General features: G+C 43.5%; 1 protein-coding gene across 7 annotated transcripts in view; it reads right to left on the reverse strand.

The window, feature by feature from the left end:
• The window catches only part of LOC135525749 (phospholipid-transporting ATPase VD-like), a 46,158-nt gene that overhangs the window by 2,558 nt on the left and 30,728 nt on the right, over positions 1–12,872 (reverse strand). For all 7 annotated transcript variants that reach the window (XM_064953560.1, XM_064953559.1, XM_064953563.1 and 4 more), the window contains 7 exons: positions 6,431–6,615; positions 6,078–6,333; positions 5,734–5,936; positions 5,432–5,632; positions 5,223–5,303; positions 4,935–5,039; positions 66–253 (listed from right to left, as the gene is read on the reverse strand). In XM_064953560.1, the coding sequence (XP_064809632.1) occupies positions 66–253; positions 4,935–5,039; positions 5,223–5,303; positions 5,432–5,632; positions 5,734–5,936; positions 6,078–6,333; positions 6,431–6,615 (1,219 nt within the window). The remainder of the gene's footprint in view (positions 1–65; positions 254–4,934; positions 5,040–5,222; positions 5,304–5,431; positions 5,633–5,733; positions 5,937–6,077; positions 6,334–6,430; positions 6,616–12,872) is intronic.

Below are 12,872 nucleotides of genomic sequence, written 5' to 3' on the forward strand. Positions count from 1 at the left end.
CATGGGTCTCAAATCGAGCAGTGATTCTGTCTGAAAAGGATTGGCACTACTGTTGGTGTGTATACCTTGGTAGCAGTGCCAGCACGGTGGTGAGGGCACATACTCCATAGAAAAGTGGTTGGGACATCTGTAGCTTGTCCACACCAAGGGGATTGGTGGGGGGACTACACGTCACACACACCACACTGAAGACCAGGGTGAAAGAGAAGTAGAAGAGAGCACTACCCACCAGCACTAACACATGTAGCCATGTCTGTAACACAGGAACATAGCACAGATCAACATAGGAATATAAATAGAGTACATAACATGGAACAGGAATATTCAGACACGATCCCAGGTGCACTTATTCACAACTTGAACCCATGAGTTGCCCCCTTCAAAATGTGAATGCATTGAGACTTAGTCAAAAGTGCTAAATACAGAGCATTTGGAAAATGTATTCAGAACCCTTGAATATTTCCACGTTACGTTACAGCTTATTCTAAAAAGGATTAAATTGTTTTTTCCCCCTCATCAATCAACACACATTACCCCATAATGACAAAGTGAAAACAGGTTTTAGGAAATGTTTGCGAATGTATAAAAACAAACAAGTCAGCCAAGTCTTTTTGGGTATTTTTTAATTTAAAAAAAAAATTATTATTATTTTTTATTTAACTAGGCAAGTCAGTTAAGAACAAATTCTTATTTTCAATGACGGCCTAGGAACAGTGGGTTAACTGCATGTTCAGGGGCAGAACGACAGATTTGTACCTTGTCAGCTCGGGGGGGTTGAACTTGCAACCACTAGGCTACCCTGCCACTACAAGCTTGGCACATCTGTATTCGGGGAGTTTCTCTTATTCTTCTCTGCAGATCCTTTCAAGCTCTGTCTGGTTGGATGGGGAGCGTCGCTGCACAGATATTTTCAGGTCTCTCCAGAGATGTTCGATTGGGTTAAAGTCCGGGCTCTGGCTGGGCCAATCAAAGACATTCAGAGACTTGTCCCGAAGCCACTCCTGCATTGTCTTGGCTGTGTGTTTATGGTCATTGTCCTGTTAGAAGATGAGGTCCTGAACGCTCTGGAATAGATTTTCATCAAGGATCTCTCTGTACTTTCCTTCGTTCATCTTTCACTTGATCCTGACGAGGTGCCAAGTCCCTGTCGTTGAAAAACATCCCCACATTATGCTTCCACCACCATGCTTCCCGGTAGGGATGGTACCAGGTTTCCTCCAGATGTGACTCTTGGCATTCAGGCCAAAGAGTTCAACCTTGGTTTCATCAGACCAGAGAATCTTGTTTCTCATGGTCTGAGACTCCAAGCAGGCTGTCATGTGCCTTTTTCTGAGGAGTGGCTTCCGTCTGGCCACTCTACCATAAAAGCCTGATTGGTGGAGTGCTGCAGAGATTGTAGTCCGTCTGGAAGGTTCTACCATCTCCACAGAGGAACTCTAAAGCTCTGTCAGAGTGACCTTCAGGTTCTTGGTCACCTCCCTGACCAAGGCCCTTCACCCCCAATTTTTACAATTTTGTTTTATGTATTTCACTTTTATTTAACCAGGTAGACTAGTTGAGAACAAGTTCTCATTTGTAACTGTGACCTGGCCAAGATAAAGCAAAGCATTTCGACACATACAACAACACAGAGTTACACATGGAATAAACAAACATACAATCAATAATACAGTTGAAAAATCTGTATACAGCATGTGCAAATGAGGTAGAATAAGAGAATTAACGCAATAAATAGGCCATGGTGGCAAAGTAATTACAATATAGCAATTAAACACTGGAATGGTAGGATGTGCAGAAGATTAATGTGCAAGTTGAGATACTGGGGTGCAAAGGAGCAAGATAAATAAATAAATAACAGTATGGGGATGAGGAAAATTGGATGGGCTATTTACTGCTCTGACAGCTGGTGCTTAAAGCTAGTGAGGGACGTAAGAGTCTCCAGCTTCAGAGATTTTTGCAGTTCGTTCCAGTCATTGGCAGCAGAGAACTGGAAGAAGAGGCGGCCAAAGGAAGAATTGGCTTTGGGGGTGACCAGTGAGATATACCTGCTGGGGTGCGTGCTACGGGTAGGTGCTGCTATGGTGACCAGTAAGCTGAAATAAGGCGGGGCTTTACCTAGCTGAGACTTGTAGATGACCTGTAGCCAGTGGGTTTGGCGATGAGTATGAAGCGAGGGCCAGCCAACGAGATCATACAGGTCGCAGTGGTGGGTCGTATATGGGGCTTTGGTGACAAAACAGATGGCACTGTGATAGACTGCAACCAATTTTTTGAGTCGAGGATCGGTAGGATGGTCGGTAGGATGGTCAGTTTTACGAGGGTAAGTTTGACAGCAAGAGTGAAGGATGCTTTGTTGCGAAATATTGCTCAGTTTGGCAATGCAGCCAGCTCGAGGAAGAGTCTTGGTGGCTCCAAACTTCTTCTATTTAAGAATGACGGAGGCCACGGTGTTCTTGGGGACCTTCAATGCTGCAGAACTGTTTTGGTACCCTTCCACAGATCTGTGCCTCGACACAATCCTGTCTCAGAGCTCTACGGACAATTCCTTTGACCTCATGGCTTGGTTTTTGCTCTGACATGCACTGTCGACTATGGGACCTTATATAGACAGGTGTGTGCCTTTCCAAATCATGTCCAATCAATTGAATTCACCACAGGTGGACTCCAATCATGTTGTAGAAACATCTCAAGGATGATCACTGGGAACAAGATGCACCTGAGTTCAAGTTCGAGTGTTATAGCAAAGGGTCTGAATACTTATGTAAATAAGGTCATTTAAAAAAAAATGCAAAAAATTCTAAAAACCTGCTTTCCCTTTGTCATTATGGGGTGTTGTGTGTAGATTGAGGGAAATTAAAAATATATATTTTTAGAATAAGGCTGCAACAATAAAATGTGGTAAAAGTCAAGAGGTCTGTATACTTTCTGAATGCACTGTACTTTTTTAAAGGGGAACATACAGTGGGGCAAAAAAGTATTTAGTCAGCCACCAATTGTGCAAGTTCTCCCAGCTAAAAAGATGAGAGAGGCCTGTAATTTTCATCATAGGTACACTTCAACTATGACAGACAAAATGAGAAAAAAAATCCAGAAAATCACATTGTAGGATTTTTAATGAATTTATTTGCAAATTATGGTGGAAAATAAGTATTTGGTCACCTACAAACAAGCAAGATTTCTGTCTCTCACAGACCTGTAGCAACTTCTTTAAGAGGCTCCTCTGTCCTCCACTCGTTACCTGTATTAAATGGCACCTGTTTGAACTTGTTATCAGTATAAAATATACCTGTCCACAACCTCAAACAGTCACACTCCAAACTCCACTATGGCCAAGACCAAAGAGCTGTCAAAGGACACCAGAAACAAAATTGTAGACCTGCACCAGGCTGGGAAGACTGAATCTGCAATAGGTAAGCAGCTTGGTTTGAAGAAATCAACTGTGGGAGTAATTATTAGGAAATGGAAGACATACAAGACCACTGATAATCTCCCTCGATCTGGGGCTCCACGCAAGATCTCACCCGGTGGGGTCAAAATGATCACAAGAACGGTGAGCAAAAATCCCAGAACCACATGGGGGGACCTAGTGAATGACCTGCAGAGAGCTGGGAACAAAGTAACAAAGCCTACCATCAGTAACAAACTACGCCGCCAGGGACTCAAATCCTGCAGTGCCAGACGTGTCCCCCTGCTTAAGCCAGTACTTGTCCAGGACCGACAGAAGTTTGCTGGAGAGCATTTGGATGATCCAGAAGAAGATTGGGAGAATGTCATATGGTCAGTTGAAACCAAAATAGAACTTTATGGTAAAAACTCAACTCGTCGTGTTTGGAGGACAAAGAATGCGGAGTTGCATCCAAAGAACACCATACCTACTGTGAAGCATGGGGGTGGAAACATCATGCTTTGGGGCTGTTTTTCTGCAAAGGGACCAGGACGACTGATCCGTGTAAAGGAAAGAATGAATGGGGCCATGTATCGTGAGACTGAGTGAAAACCTCCTTCCATCAGCAAGGACATTGAAGATGAAACGTGGCTGGGTCTTTCAGCATGACAATGATCCCAAACACACCGCCTGGGCAACGAAGGAGTGGCTTCGTAAGAAGCATTTCAAGGTCCTGGAGTGGCCTAGCCAGTCTCCAGATCTCAACCCCATAGAAAATCTTTGGAGGGAGTTGAAAGTCTGTGTTGCCCAGCAACAGCCCCAAAACATCACTGCTCTAGAGGAGATCTGCATGGAGGAATGGGCCAAAATACCAGCAAGTGTGTGAAAACCTTGTGAAGACTTACAGAAAACATTTGACCTCTGTCATTGCCAACAAAGGGTATATAACAAAGTATTGAGAAACTTTTGTTATTGACCAAATACTTATTTTCCACCATAATTTGCAAATAAATTCATTAAAAATCCTACAATGTGATTTTCTGGATTTTCCCCCCTCATTTTGTCTGTTATAGTTGAAGTGTACCTATGATGAACATTACAGGCCTGTCATCTTTTTAAGTGGGAGAACTTGCACAATTGGTGGCTGACTAAATACTTTTTTGCCCCACTGTATGTTCAGAACAATTAACTTGAAAGCAAAAGAATGTTGCTCTCAAAAAGTATCAAACGAAAGGTGAAAATCGAAGTCAGGGAAGAATGGACAGAGAGATGTTTTCATCTTACAATATTTTCCCAATGCCAAGCCAGTGTGTATTATTTGCAATGAAAATGTCACTGTTTACAAATAATTCAATCTCAGACTTCATTATGAATTTAAGCATGGAACTTTCAAAGTGGCATTCCCATCCCCCAAAATAATTGTATCCATATTAGAATAAGGCAGTAACGTACTAAAATGTGTAAAAAAAGTCTGAATACTTTCTGAATGCACTGTAAATGCATTGTCATTATCAACCTATGGGTGTGTCAGGTAAGGTGTGATTCTCACCAGTGTGCGGCTCTCGATGACCTGGTGTAGTAGGATGATGAGGAGGGCCGAGGCGTTGATGGGAGACCCAAAGGAGAGCATGTCTGCATCTGACCCTGCATATGCCTGACCAAAAATAAGGAAGTCCTGTCATTCGTTCAAAGGCAGGGTATGACATGATGCCCTATTCAACTTAAACTACTCCCAGACTAGAGAGAACAACACCACATCACTGACCCCTTCTCAGGGTATATGTATCAAAACACAATAGATCAATGGCAATAACACTATTTGTGGAAATCTACTCACAAAGTAAGGAATGAAGAAACAGACAAGGCTTTGGTAAAGAGCGTCCAGCATCGTCAGCCAGAAGGTAGAAGGGAGGTAGGCCTGGACAGATACATAAATAAAACATATCAATGAGTGTTTGTGTTAGTGCTGCGCTACAACAAAAATATACCCAAGAACCAGATTTGGAAATCATTGTCCTAATACAACCAGATTCCGCCTTAACACACCTTGGAATTCTGTCCGGATTTGTAGAGCTCCGGTAACTTAATGAGGGTATCTGCAGACACGTCTTTGTCCAGGATCCCGTAGAGAAGGGGAGGGGCGGAGGTGAAGAGGAGGTTGAAGAAGATGAGCACCCAGGAGTTGGTCATGACGCTCCCCGAGAAACCACAGAAGAACTGGTACCAGAACAGCAGATTCACATACATCTACACACACAGGAAGAAAGAAAGACAAAGGGAGGGAGGAAGAGAAAATAAAGACAGAGATGGTGAGTAGTGTGCCTGGGGTGAGTGAGAGATGTTCTTACCACATTCTTGTAGAAGAAGTAGAGAATCATGTTGGCCAGGCGTGTGTAGCACCAGTGGCCATGGACCAACAGCAGCTTGCGGAGGTGTTTAAACCTGGAGATGGCAAAGTCACTGGACATCACAGCCTGCATGCCCTCCTGACCAGATATCCCAATGCCAACATCTGCCACCTGGATCATACTGACATCATTGGCTCCATCACCTGGACAAAAGGGACGCCCCAGACTTAAGAAATCTAGATTGGAAGCACTAAGACAGGCCTATTCCTACTGCCTTATAAATGTGCATAAATGTTTATATCCTGGACTTATCATTTATTTAAGTGTTACCGACTTCCACTGACCTATGGCGAGGGTCATGACTCGGAGCTGGTCCCGTACCAGTTGTACCACATGGCTCTTCTGAAGTGGAGTGGAGCGGCAGCAGACCACGGCCCTGCAGCGCCGGCTCAGCTCCAGGAAGTCCCCTTTCAGGTCCTCCTGCAGGGCGAAGTCCAGGGTGCGCCCGTCCACCACCAGGGTGAAGCCTGACGTGCCCTCAGCTGCCTCGCCACGCTCCACCTCCGCCCGCAGCTCCAGCAACAAGGCCTTGCAGGCCTCCTGAAGAGACACAAGTCAAGATGAGGAAGATTGATAGCAGGATGACAGGAACGCATTTTGAAGGACAAATAATTTAGAATAACAGGATAACATTCACCTTGCTATCACAGTTAGCAGTCAGCAGTTGGTCTGTGGTCCTGAGCAGTTTGCAGGCACAGGCGATATTTATGGCAGTCTCTTGTTTGTCCCCTGTGAGGACCCATACTTTGACCCCTGCTCTCTGTAGTGCCTCAATGGTCTCTGGCACCTCTTCCTGCAGTCTATCCACAATCCCTGTTGCCCCTGGCGACAGAAACAGTAACACTACAGTCAGCCATTGCAATTGGTTGTTGCTAGCCCCTAACCAAGTTTAGGGGTGACCCCATTTAGTTGACTGGTCGATTGTTTGGTCGATAGGCTTTTGGTTGGCCGAAATGTCTTTAGTCGAGCAGTAGCAAAAAAAAATATATCCAGTACCAGTCAAAAGTCTGGACACACCTACTCATTCCAGGGTTTTTCTTCATTTGTACTATTTTCTACATTGTAGAATAATAGTGAAGACATCGAAACATTCCATCACTCCCCTTCTTGGTCATATAGCCCTTACACAGCCTGGAGGTGTGTTTTGGGTTATTGTCCTGTTGAAAAACAAATGATAGTCCCACTAAGTGCAAACCAGATGGGATGGCATATCACACCAGAATGCTGTGGTAGCCATGCTGGTTAAGTGTGCCTTGAATTCTAAATAAATCACTGACAGTGTCACCAGCAAGGCACTCCCACACCATCACACCTCCTCCTCCATGCTTCACGGTGGGAACCATACATGCAGAGATCATCCGCTCACCTACTTTGCATCTCACAGACACGGCGGTTGGAACCAAAAATTTGTATTCATCAGACCAAAGGACAGATTTCCACCAGTCTAATGTCCATTGCTCATGTTTCTTGGCCCAAGCAAGTCTCTTCTTCTTATTGTGTCCTTAGTCGTGGTTTCTTTGCAGCAATTCGACCATGAAGGCCTGATTCACGCAGTCTCTTCTTAACAGTTGATGTTGAGATGTCTCTGTTACTTGAACTCTATGAAGCATTTATTTGGGCTGCAATTTCTGAGGCTGGTAACTCTAATGAACTTAGAGTCCTTTCCGATGGCGGTCCTCATGAGAGCCAGTTTCATCATAGCACTTGATGGTTTTTGCGACTGCACTTGAAGAAACTTTAAAAGTTCTTGACATTTTCCGGATTGACTGACCTTCATGTCTTAAGGTAATGATGGACTGTTGTTTCTCTTTGCTTATTTGAGTTGTTCTTGCCATAATATGAACTTGGTCTTTTACCAAATAGGGCTGTCTTCTGTATACCACCCCTACCTTGTCACAACACAACTGATTGGCTCAAACACATTAAGGAAAGAAATTCCACACAAACCTTTAACAAGGAACACCTGTTAATTGAAATGCATTCCAGGTGACTACCTCATGAAGCTGCGTGAGAGAATGCCAAGAGTTTGCAAAGCTGTCATAAAGGCAAAGGGTGGCTACTTTGAAGAATCTCAAATATAAAATATATTTTGATTTGTTTAACACTTTTTTGGTTACTACATGATTCCATATGTGTTATTTCATAGTTTATGTCTTCACTATTATTCTACAATTTAGAAAATAGTCAAAATAAAGACAAACCCTTGAATGATTAGGTGTGTCCAAACTTTTGACTGGTACTGTATCTACAGAAATAAGACCAGTCCTGCTTCTGTTGCCTGTTTGAGTGTTTGTTTAATAGCCTACTGATTCCATGTGCACCAAGCCTCATGCAACATCATGTCAAGTAACAATTTCACATTCGGCTGTTTTTAATCTTCGCTTTGCTGTAATAAAGGCTTTAAACTGTTTTTCGTTAGAACAGCCTCTCTGGTATTATTCTTAATTGATTTAGTGCTGTTTTACTCGCTGTTCCAAATTGTCCCCAAAAAATATTTGTAAAACAACAATAATAACACTCCTTTTTCTTGATCTCCTTCTTATTGTAATTATTACTATTATGATCATAAGTAATGTCATTATCATTAGAAGGCTTAGTATAGCAGCCTTGTATAACCACAATTGAGCTGTAGGCCTAAGAGAGCATCCCATTTAGCATTAACACCATCATTTACTTAGGCCAATATTTCAATACTTATAAAGGCTACTGCATCAATAAATCATTCATGCCTTAGTTTATGTCATCACACAGCATACCAGTCATTCATGATTTGAAATGGAATCAAGCATTTTAATTTTAAAATAAATTAAAGTAGCTTTGAACAATTAGCTTAAACAATAAATAAACTGTTCCATTTAGGAAATTGCATTAATGCGACTGTTTTTAGGGAAAAATATATTTAATCAATTTTATAATAAGGCTGTAACGTAGCAAAATGTGGAAAAGGTCAAGGGGTCTGAATAACTTCTGAATGCACTGTACTCAGTCAGAAAAGAGAGCAAGGGTTTAGGGAATAGGGAATGTTTTTTTCTAAACAAATTAGGAATTTCGGTAAGAGAACATTTCAGTCAGAAATGGCTGTAATTATGTTGCAGCTTTAGCAACACGGACAGCGCGATAAACACGTTGATGTTCTGTGGTGGCCGCTGCAGCAGGGAAGAGAGAAAGACAAACGGGTGCTAGTCACACAGTCACTCGCTGTCTTTTCTTTTTTTTAACACAGAGCAGCAAGTCAGGGTAGCCTAGTGGTTAGAGCGTTGGACTAGTAACCGGAAGGTTGCGAGTTCAAACCCCCCAGACTGACAAGGTACAAATCTGTCGTTCTGCCCCTGAACAGGCAGTTAACCCATTGTTCCCAGGCCGTCATTGAAAATAAGATTATGTTCTTAACTGACTTGCCTGGTTAAATAAAAATAATAAAAAAGTCTGAGCCAGGCACAATCAAATCAATTCCTGGTTGGGCTCGCTCTAGTCATTTGTGTGTCTAAATTATTTAATCAAACTGTGCTTAAAGCATCAGACGAGCTCAGTGAATATATTTGATGAAAACACATAGGACAGGACTCGTCAACTAGGTTTGGCCTTCGGCCAAATTCTTTGAGATAATAGTCGAATGGTCATTCCACAATTAGCATATAATATTAGCACAATTAATAGGCCTTTAACACATCTGATTGGTACATGATAAATTCAGTGACAATAAAATAATTTTGATCTGATTACACTCATAAAATCACCAATGTCTCTATTCACTTATTATTTTTGTCTATTTCTCTGTGCATTGATTGGTTGGGATAAACAGATCTACATAGCCTACTGTGAGCTGCACTACTTTTTTAACGTCAACATTAGTTCAGAACAATTAGCTTGATAGCAAGAGAATATGTCGCTCTCAAAAAGTATCAAAAGAAAGGTGAAAGAATGGACAGATAAATGTAGATATGTGTTCAGCTTCCAATATTCTTCCCAATGCAAAGCCAGTGTGTTTTATTTGCAATGAAAATGTTGCTGTTTGCAAATAACTTAATCTCAGACTTCATTATGAATTTAAGCATGGAACTTTCAAAGTGGCATTCCCGCCTTAGAGGCCTGACACAGAAAAATTGAAGCATTAACTGCAAGCTACACACACCTTTTTTGGCTGACATATTCTTGTCACTTAAATGGGTTAAATATGCAGTTACAAGGAAGAGGGAAAACAGTGGTGGACATGGTGGAAAAACTTGAGGCCTTTACTAGAAAGCTTGAGTTGTTCGATTTGGACTTGTCATCTGGAAGGCTACTTCACTTCAGCACACTTCGCCATCTGGCTTGGATCCTTAGTCGACACGGCGCCCCGCCGCACCAGCTGTGCCTTCAACCGGCCTCCGTCAGACCAGACGCGTCTACTAGCCCCGGGCTACTAACTTTAAATGCAGTGCCGCCCGCGTGCTAGCGACTACTCCGCGGCTCCCCTGTTCCATCTATTGCTGCCCCCTGGACCCTATGATCACTTGGCTACATAGCTGATGCCTGCTGGACTGTCCATTAATCACTGTACTCCATTCTGTTTATTTTTGTTTTGTTTATTTTTTTACATTTATTAGAATTTTTGTTTGTTTATCTGTCGGCCCCAGCCGAGAACTCCGGCTCTGATTGTAGTTAACCTACCCTCTATGCCTAGTCATCGCCATTTTACCTGTTGTTGTTTTAGCTGATTAGCAGTTGTTGTTTCACCCGTTGTTGTCTTAGTTAGCTCTCCAAATCAACACCTGTGATTACTTTATGCCTCACTTTATGTCTCTCTCATATGTCAATATACCTTGTATACTGTTGTTTAGGATAGTTATCATTGTTTTAGAATACTGCGGAGCCCTTAGTTCCACTCATTATACCTCTGATAGCTCCTTTGTCCCACCTCCCACACGTGCGGTGACCTCACCCATTATAAACAGCTTATCCAGAGATACAACCTCTCTTATCATCACTCAGTGCCTAGGCTTAACTCCACTGTACCCGCACCCCACCATACCCCTGTCTGCAATCTATTCTACCACGCCCAGAAATCTGCTCCTTTTATTCTTTGTCCTCAACGCTCTAGGCGACCAGTTTTGCTAGCCTTTAGCTGTACCCTCATCCCACTCTGTTCCTCGGGTGATGTGGAGGTAAACCCAGGCCCTGCGTGTCCCCAGGCACCCTCATTTGTTGACTTCTGTGATCAAAAAAACCTTGGTTTCATGCATGTCAACATCAGAAGCCTCCCCCCTAAGATTGTTTTACTCACTGCTGTAGCACACTCCGCCAACCCTGATGTCCTTGCCGTGTCTGAATCCTGGTTTAAGAAGGCCACCAACAATTCTGAGATTTCCATACCCAGCTACAACATTTTCAATCAAGATAGAACTGCCAAAGGGGGAGAAGTTGCAATCTACTGCAGAGATCGCCTGCAAAGTTCTGTCAAACTTTCCAGGTCTATACCCAAACAGTTTGAACTTCTAATTTTAATAATTAACCTCTCCAGAAATAAGTCTCTCACTGTTGCTGCCTGCTACCGACCCCCCTCCGCTCCCAGCTGTGCCCTGGACACCATTTGTGAATTGATCGCCCCCCATCTAGCTTCAGAGTTCGTTCTGTTAGGTGACATAAACTGGGAGATGCTTAACACCCCGGCAGTCCTACAATCTAAGCTAGATGCCCTCAATCTCACACAAATCATCAAGGAACCCACCAGGTACAACCCTAAATCCATAAACATGGGCAACCTCAGACATTATCCTGACCAACTTGCCCTCCAAATACACCTCCACTGTTTTCAATCAGGATCTCAGCGATCACTGCCACCATTGCCTGTATCCGCTATGGGTCCGCGGTCAAACGACCACCCCTCATCTCTGTCAAACGCTCACTAAAAGACTTCTGCGAGCAGGCCTTTCTAATCGACCTGGCCCGGGTATCCTGGAAGGATATTGACCTCATCCCGTCAGTCGAGGATGCCTGGTCATTCTTTAAAAGTAATTTCCTCACCATTTTAGATAAGCATACCCCGTTCAAAAAATGCAGAACTAAGAACAGATATAGCCCTTGGTTCACTCCAGACCTGACTGCCCTTGACCAACACAAAAACATCCTGTGGAGGACTGCAATAGCCTCGAATAGTCCCCGCGATATGCAACTGTTCAGGGAAGTCAGGAACCAATACACGCAGTCAGTCAGGAAAGCAAAGGCTCTTTTTTTCAAGCAGAAATTCACATCTTGTAGCTCTAACTCCAAAAGGTTTTGGGACACTGTAAAGTCCATGGAGAACAAGAGCACCTCCTCCCAGCTGCCAACTGCACTGAGGCTAGGTAACACGGTCACCACTGATAAATCCATGATAATTGAACATTTTAATAAGCATTTCTCAACGGCTGGCCATGCCTTCCTCCTGGCTACTCCAACACCGGCAAAAACCTCCGCCTCCCCCACAGCTACTCACCCAAGCCTCCCCAGCTTCTCCTTCACACAAATCCAAATCCAAACAGCAGATGTTCTGAAAGAGCTGCAAAACCTGGACTCGTACAAATCAGCTGGGCTAGACAATCTGGACACTCTCTTTCTAAAACTATCCACTGCCATTATTGCAACCCCTATTACCAGCCTGTTCAGCCTCTCTTTCGTATCGTCCGAGATCCCTAAAGATTGGAAAGCTGCCGCGGTCATCCCCCTCTTCAAAGGGGGTGACACCCTAGACCCAAACTGTTACAGACGTATATCCATCCTGCCCTGTCAATCTAAAGTCTTCGAAAGCCAAGTTAATAAACAGATCACTGACCATTTCGAATCCCACCGTACCTTCTCCGCTGTGCAATCCGGCTTCCGAGCCGGTCACGGGTGCACCTCAGCCACGCTCAAGGTACTAAACGATATCATAACCGCCATCGATAAAAGACAGTACTGTGGAGCCGTCTTCATTGACCTGGCCAAGTCTTTCGACTCTGTCAATCACCGTATTCTTATCGGCAGCCTCGGTTTTTCTAATGACTGCCTCGCCTGGTTCGTCAACTACTTTGCAGACAGAGTTCAGTGTGTCAAATCGGAGGGCATGTTGTCCGGACCTCTGG

Source organism: Oncorhynchus masou, chromosome 32, assembly GCF_036934945.1.
Source record: "Oncorhynchus masou masou isolate Uvic2021 chromosome 32, UVic_Omas_1.1, whole genome shotgun sequence".
Classification (NCBI taxonomy): domain Eukaryota; kingdom Metazoa; phylum Chordata; class Actinopteri; order Salmoniformes; family Salmonidae; genus Oncorhynchus; species Oncorhynchus masou.